Source organism: Primulina tabacum, chromosome 2, assembly GCF_025594145.1.
Source record: "Primulina tabacum isolate GXHZ01 chromosome 2, ASM2559414v2, whole genome shotgun sequence".
NCBI lineage: Eukaryota > Viridiplantae > Streptophyta > Magnoliopsida > Lamiales > Gesneriaceae > Primulina > Primulina tabacum.
In genome coordinates, this window is record NC_134551.1 from 46,559,283 (window position 1) to 46,567,042 (window position 7,760).

The window sequence follows — 7,760 nt, forward strand, 5'->3', positions numbered from 1 at the left end:
GAAAAATCCACAAGTACGTTTAGACGTTTTGGTATGTAAATTTGACTGAAACTGGAGTGAGTGTCATCCTAATCCATCTTTAAAATGAGAATTAATACTTTTAACATAAGAATAATATTTTTTCATTAATCGAGCCAGATTGAAGATGCATCTCACAAAATTCACTCGTGAGATCGTCTAACATGAGGTTTTGTGCTTAACTAAACCAAGAAAATTGATTTGCTAACCAGAGAAGCAAGTAATTGGGGACGTAGAGAAGTAGGTCCAACTTCGGAAATAATTGTGAGGAAATTATTAATAAGAGCAAGTGGCTTTCTTGCTGGCCTGTGTATAACTTATAATATACTGAGTATCAATGTATTATTGACAAACCAGTCGAAGGTCGTTCTCCCCGAACACCAACGTCGGGTATGATTAGTCTCGTCGACTTATTTAGTCAGTGCCATTGATCTTGCTCTAAGATTCAGAAATATACCCCTGAAAATGGATAAAAATCCATCAGATCAAGTAAATTTAGAGTTAAAAATGCTATAAATAGCAAAAAACATGCAGAGCAGAAAAACATGTCGAACCAGAAACAGGCGACGACGCTTTGGACAACAACTCGGAAATGCAGAGGCACATACTGGTGGTTTATCCATCCAACAACTGGCCAGAACTGTTGCGGGATATGTTAGCCAATTATTTGAAAACAGAGAATCGGTTATTAGAACTATCAATGATATAATTAAATTTCACATACCGTCCAGGCTGTATACTGCACAGCCGGATATTCCTTCTTGATTTTAGCTTTCACATGAAACCAGGGTCTCCCTGTGTGCGGTACAATCTTAGTAACTCGTTGTCTAATCATATAAGGGAGTGTTTGCAAAAGATTATACCTTTCGATACATTATTAAATTAATCAGACAGTGAAGAATTGGAAAAAAATCAGAATTGCGTAGTATTTGGATTACACAAAAATATTGGAGGTAAGAGTGTCCAAAAAAAGTTTCATTTATTTACCAAAATATTAGAATCAATTTTGGAGAATCATAATCTACATGATACAAGTGTTTTGGATTTGAATTAAACTAAGTAGAGGCAGAAACCAAATTCAGGGTTAAGAAACACAATAAATTGATTTTTTTTAAGCGAAAATTGAAGAATTGCTTATTTTCGAAAGGTTGAATACGCTCCCCCCTTAGTCGTCTCAAAAATTAAATAGATAAAAACACTCATAAGCTTATATTAAGCTACATTCAGCAAAATTATACCAAAATACATTCATACATACCAAAAAAATTACTCTAATAGTACATTATATTATAACCCAAAACACATTTTGACATGATCTGATAGCTACGGTTAGAGTTCCTTATTTCCGAAACAACTCCCAAACTATTTTGCCATAGCACATAAAATGAAATGAAGCTGAGAGATAAACTAACCTTCGATAACAAATCCATAGTAAATCATAAAGAGCATGTTGTTCCAAGGGGAAGATGTCAGCTGTTCCAGCACCACCTGGTATGTGTTTTTCATTTGCATTTAGTGTACATTCACGCTCCAAAAAGATCATAACTTCAATGATACTAGAGATGGAGAAATTAAAGAATTATAAATAACAAATGAAAACTTCATGCAAGGACATGACTACCTTCTTGGCAACAGTTTTTGAGTCTTTCTTCCCCTTGAAAAGTTTGTCTAACAAAATATGAAAGAAATGCCCAAACGGACCCAGATATGCAGAACCAAAAATCTGCATTTAGCCATTGGGAGTCAAATACCAAGTACAAGCAATACTTGGTGATGAGAGAGATGGTGAAGACAAAAAAGTGGATACGCGTAAAAGATCTCCAGAACGTTGCTCAATGTTTTTAAGATTTGTTCAGATTCAAAAGGAGCCATGGAAGCCTATCACTCGAACAAGAGAAAAATCATGATCTGAGAACATAATAAAGTAATTGATCTCATCAGGAAGTGAGTTGCAAACAAAACCAAAAGGCGGAGTAGAAAAATCAAAGTCGAGCTATGTTGGAGAGCAAAAATTGTTCTGGTCTCCCATATAACTAACTATCTATGACGACAATGATTGAAACGTAATACTTATCATATAAAATATTTGAGCTACAACATTATTAATACTTACAGCCTTTACACAGTCATTCCTACTAGCTAAGAGATAAGAAACGTTGTTATCAAAAGCTCACTGTAACTTTTAAGCACTAAAACGGAACAACAATTATAATGAAGTCTGGTGATGGGACAATATATATAAAAGGGTAGGAAAACATCAAGACAATGTCTTGGAATCAATTTGTAATCAGCCAATTGCAAATTCGGACAAATGAGTGTGCAACATTACCATAAACTTAGGAGGCAAAACCAACAATACATCGATTACCCACAAATACAAACCTTCTGAATTCGCAAGGAGAACTCTAGATAAGTAAAGCTCTACTTGCTCCACAAACCCCTAAAGAGAGCATATATACTTTCTTCCACAGAACAACCAATTCGAATAGACTTGTACTCGTGCAACATCAGAGAAACAAACCAATTTATCACAACTTTGAATCACTCCAAAATTACCACAAGAAAAATGAATTACAAACACCCAATTGAGTCGGCCATTCCCAAGATTCAGAGAAATTAATAAATCCTACATAAAAACATAAAAACCATGGTTTTTTTTTATACAGATACACCCCCGAAGCCCAGGCAGAGTTAAATCGGAAATTTATTAATCATCCAGGAAACATCGCGTCAAAACTCAAGCTGGCATCAGAAATAATACCACTTTAAGAAGAAGGCGTTTGAGTTGTAATTTCTGAAAGCCAGAAAGCTTCTGTGCCACTATGTCACTAATCGCCGAAAGTACTCCCGCTGTTATCATCTGACCAAAAGGGAAAAAAAACACCCAAATTCGAGAAATCACAAAAAAAGAGCCCAAATCCATGCGCCAAAATCGAGGTAAAGATGAAGCCGATAACCAGGCAAAAATGAAGAAACAAGGAAAGTAAAAGAAATCAGAAACCTTGGTTCTAAGAGGGTGTTGTTGGAGTTGTGCCAAATACTGCTGCAACCCCTTCTTGGCAACCGACCCCATCCTTGTTCACTAATACTATTTTCCTCCTATCTTCTACAATGGAGCGAAAACAACGCCAGTACATATATGACAGCGAAAGATTCCTCCGTGTGCAGTGCTACGCTATTGCTGTCTGATCTGAGAAACGAAACTTATAGCTGGTAAACACCCGACTTACGAAAATAAGACGTCGTACATTAAAGCAGACAGTCGTGCAGTTAGGCACCATGTGGGGGCGGCTGGCGGATGGCACGAGACTTCGCACGCATTAGAGTACGTTATTCCTATGTTTCAATCCATTTATTTATTTTATTCACACGTTTTTTGCACCAAATCTTTCGGTAAAATATTGAAAATATATACTTTTCATGTTAAATTTAAATAGATATTTAAGATATTAAAATTCTATAAAAAGTACACGAACAACCCTGGACACAGTGATCAAAATGACCAGCGAAAAAACAGTTAAAAAGAAAAATTAATTTTCTATTAGTCGTATTTCGTATCGACTAGACTAGTTCGGACATTATTAATGTTAATCGTACGCTGCAAGATTGAGATGGATGACATGGATAGAGCACACGCAACGTTTGGTTAGCATAGATAACAAGTCTAGCCGACATGAAATATAACTAGTAGCAAATTAAGTTTTCTTTTAATTGTTTTGTACACTGATCATTTTGATCACTAGTCTATGAGATGCTTTCAAAATATTTTAGATCGCCAGAATTTCAAATATCTATTTTTCTAAAGTAACGATATGATTTTTGATAATATATAATATACTATCCATATTTGATTTGATGAATAGTGGAGATAAATTACTTGATATTAGAAGCTTAGGTAAAAATTTGTGTGAGATGGTTTCACGAGTCGTATTTTATGAGACGAATCTCTTATTTGGGTCATCCATGAAAAGTAATAATTTTTATGCTAAGAGTATTACTTTTTATTGTGAATATCAGTAGGGTTGACTCATCTCACAGATAAAGATTCGTGTGACTGTCTCACAAAAGACTTACTCAAAAACTTATTATATGGAAAAATATTCTCATATTTATCATAGGATATATTTTTATCAATATATAAATTCATTTTTTTATAAGAAAAACATATGAATCTAAATATTTTTTACTCAAAATAAACATATAGGTGAATGTAAATACATTTATTAAATATATTAAAAAGTTATTATGTTTAAGATTGAATTTATGAAATACAAGTAGTAAATTCTTTATAAAGTTCGGTATTTTTATTTTAAATTACCAATATTACATTTAGTATTAACTATGGTGTCACGATATATGTCGGGCTTTGATGTAATTATATAATATATTTTAGTCGAAAACTAAAAAGATTATTTGAAAAATAAATATAAAAATAAAGAGAATGATCACAAAGTCGTGGTCTTTGTTAAATATTGGAATTTGAAATATAAATATGTTTATTATAATCATTTTTGTAGTTTTGTTTCTTCGATGTAATTTTATTTTGATATTTTATTACGTAATGATGTGATAGAATCTCGCACTTATTTGATTACTCTTATCATATTTGTATTGTAATAAATTAACAAAATTTTCAACTCATGGAAAAATAAATAAATACAATAATGTTATGAACAGCTTCAATAAATCATGAAAAGATAGTATTTAATTCAATCTTAAAGAAATCTAAATTTAATATTTCATAAATTGATTGGAAAATAAAGTTTTAATTACCTTTTATTTGTGGTTACTCGATCGGGTATCAAGTAGGATTTTTCTTATATTTGTGGTTACTCGATCGGGTATCAAGTAGGATTTTTCTTACATCATCATCGATCCGACATATAAAACTCAGATTAGGGTAATACCAATCCCGACTTTAAAAAAAACACATCGGGTAAATACTTGATGAGTCGGATCGGGGATCGGGTACCTGAAACCAAATGCTACCTCACATTCAAATTTTAAATTTTTATATCATGTTATTCTTAAAATTTGTTATGATTATATCATGTTTGAGAGTCTGATCCAAAATTAACAACAACCCTATTTTTTAAATGAATATAAATATTAAAGGTAAATTTTAGAAATCAATCAAAAAAGACAAAAATTTGTATGAGAATGTCTCACGAGTCGTATTTTGTGAGACATGTTTCTTATTTGGGTCATCCATGAAAAAATATTATTTTTTATGCTAAGAGTATTATTTTTTATTATGAATATCAATATGGTTGACTCGTCTCACAAATAATCATGAGACCGTCTCATAAGAGACCTACTCTTCAAAAAAAATATAATAAGTACTTACCAAACAACAACAAACCTCTAGCTTAGATAACCTCGCCGGAGTTATTTTTCGGAAATATTACATAATTATCTTCGACATTTTAAGGTAGGTATAGTGATTCATTAATATCAAATAATTAAATTTAGACATTAAAAATTATATAAATTCAAATAAAATTAAAATAATGTAAATGGATTATTCCAAAAATTATTAATGAGTATAAGTATTTAATTTATCTCTATAAATTTTATATATAATTATATATCTTCTCTTTTTAAATTAATAGTTCAATTTATTAAAATAATTCTTTTAACTTTTTATAGTTTTATGTTTCTAGCTATAAGTAAGCATATTTAGTGTTTTTTCCTCACTGGTTTGTATATATAAATTAATAATCGTTCAGTCATCAGCGATATATGAAATCAACGGTTCGAAAACAACATGAATACCTTCTATTTTCCATTGGATGCTTAAAATTAAAGGTTCGTTGATTTAATTTTTTTTTACTATATAAGAAAAGTCAATACTTGTAATCAAGAAAAAAAACTCCTATGAAACGATTTCACAAGTTAATTTTGTGAAAAATATATTTTATTTAATTCTTTTATAAAAAAATATTATTTTTTTATCGAGATATCATCTTCATTTCGCTAATCTATAACTAAGCTTATTTTTGCTGAAACAAAATTTTCCCCCATTTCGCTAATTTTTTAAAAATAAATGTTGCCTGTCTTGAAATTTTGATATAAATATGGTCAACGTTGTGTGTCATTTTCGAAACATAAATCCTTTAAATAAGATTTACCTGAGTTCATTGACAAACCCTGATACTTCTTGGGTCTTGTGACAACTTCTAATCTAATCAAAATGACAAAAAAGTTTTTACTTACCTCGAAATTAAGTTATTATGTTATTCTGAAATTTACTGAGTACACACTTCTAAAAATATAAAAGATATTGATGTGATCTCGCTGAAATGGATGAGTTGGGTAAGAAGCTCCAACGGATCGAATCAGTAATTTTTAATGTTAGAAATTTGAGTGAAGGTAATTGCTTGGATTAACACCTTCAAACAAGAAGGTAACTCGTGAATGGGCGTCGGAGGAGTGTCCGGCGTAGCCACTCCGATGCTTAAGTCAGCAGGTGAAGATGAACACAAGCAAATATATGTAAGTTCTTGAAAGTTTTTTAGGTTCAGAATCTATAAATGACATTAATATCTGCTACTTATAGGAAGGAAATGAGGTAGGTACCTCGATTCCAGTGCCACCTACTAAGTATGGTAAGTCGGTTGCACATACTATAGCTTCTGATGACTTCTAGGACACTCAAAGCCCAAGTGGTTCTGACAGATTAGACGGCCTGTATCAATCATACTCGAGTGTGGTGCAATTCTCGAGGTGGCCCGAGTAGTAAGGTACCCGGGTATTTGTCTAAGGGCCCGGTCTATTGGGTGATCATCCGGGAGAGAAGAAGTGCCCGGGTCTTGAGGACAGTGCCTGGCATATTGATCCAGGCTATCCAATGATTAAAAACCGGGTAAATATGACCCGGATCCTTATGGGGGTATCACCATCCATCCCTAAAATAGTCGGGCTAGAGTCTTACTCACTGTCCCGATCAACCATACGTGTACTTTCGTAGAAACATCATTCAGGATGTGTAAGAGCATCGGGGGCTTCAAATATCTCATAGATGGGACTGAGATAACGGGGTTTGATACCACCCGAGATTAAGATAATATGCCAGGGCCTCATACCTCACAGGCTTTGAATATTGTGCCGGGGCCTCATGTCTCTCGGGCTAAAGATATTTTGTTGTTTAGTATTCTCGGGCAGTCAAAAGGGTGTCATTATGACGCGTTCTTTAGCATTTATATCGCCAAAAAATCGTTTAGTATTCCGAGATAATAATGAGCCTGTCTCCTTGATATCTGTACGCGTCCTTTCACCTGCCTGCACAACTTCCTAGATTAATCCTGATCGTCCGATGTGATCTAGATCAACGGTGGAGATTGATTCCCTCCCCTATATATAGTAGCCCACCTATTTTCAAAATCATTTTCAATTTCAAACTTGCAGCTAAGCTCTTGCGAATTTTTTCCTCGAAACTCCGTTACACAAAATCATCCTCCTCCGGCGATCTTCCACCACCTCCGTCTTCCAAAACTCGTAAGTTTTCTTCTCCTATCCCTTTTAGAAGATGTCTAACTCCACTACTTCCACCTCCGGAGCCAATGCACGAGGCTCATCGGGTTATGAGTCCACCGCCCTGCGCTTCGATTCATCCCCTTCCCTCCTTCGCCGTTCTATGACCCAACCTTCCAAAATCCCAGCGGCCCATCAAACCAAACCTTCTTCTTCCAAACCCTCTTCCTCGGGCACTTCCCGAGTTCTGAAGAAGGACAAGGGCAAGG

The 7,760-nt window shown here is 33.7% G+C and overlaps 1 protein-coding gene across 3 annotated transcripts; it reads right to left on the minus strand.

Moving 5' to 3' along the window:
* Window positions 1–201: 201 nt before the first annotated feature.
* On the minus strand, window positions 202–3,335 carry LOC142532867 (peroxisomal membrane protein PMP22). Of its 3 annotated transcripts, XM_075639401.1 has the most exons (8): window positions 3,297–3,311; window positions 3,020–3,208; window positions 2,780–2,878; window positions 1,640–1,741; window positions 1,431–1,506; window positions 743–813; window positions 573–658; window positions 202–477 (listed from the first exon to the last, which is right to left on the minus strand). In XM_075639401.1, the coding sequence occupies exons 2-8, from the start codon at window positions 3,089–3,091 to the stop codon at window positions 429–431; spliced, it is 555 nt and encodes a 184-aa protein (XP_075495516.1). In that variant the 5' UTR covers window positions 3,092–3,208; window positions 3,297–3,311; the 3' UTR covers window positions 202–428. The 3 variants fall into 3 exon arrangements, with proteins under 3 accessions (XP_075495516.1, XP_075495509.1, XP_075495524.1); XM_075639394.1 differs by having other exon boundaries at window positions 3,020–3,335; XM_075639409.1 differs by lacking the exon at window positions 2,780–2,878 and having other exon boundaries at window positions 3,020–3,335.
* Window positions 3,336–7,760: the final 4,425 nt, after the last annotated feature.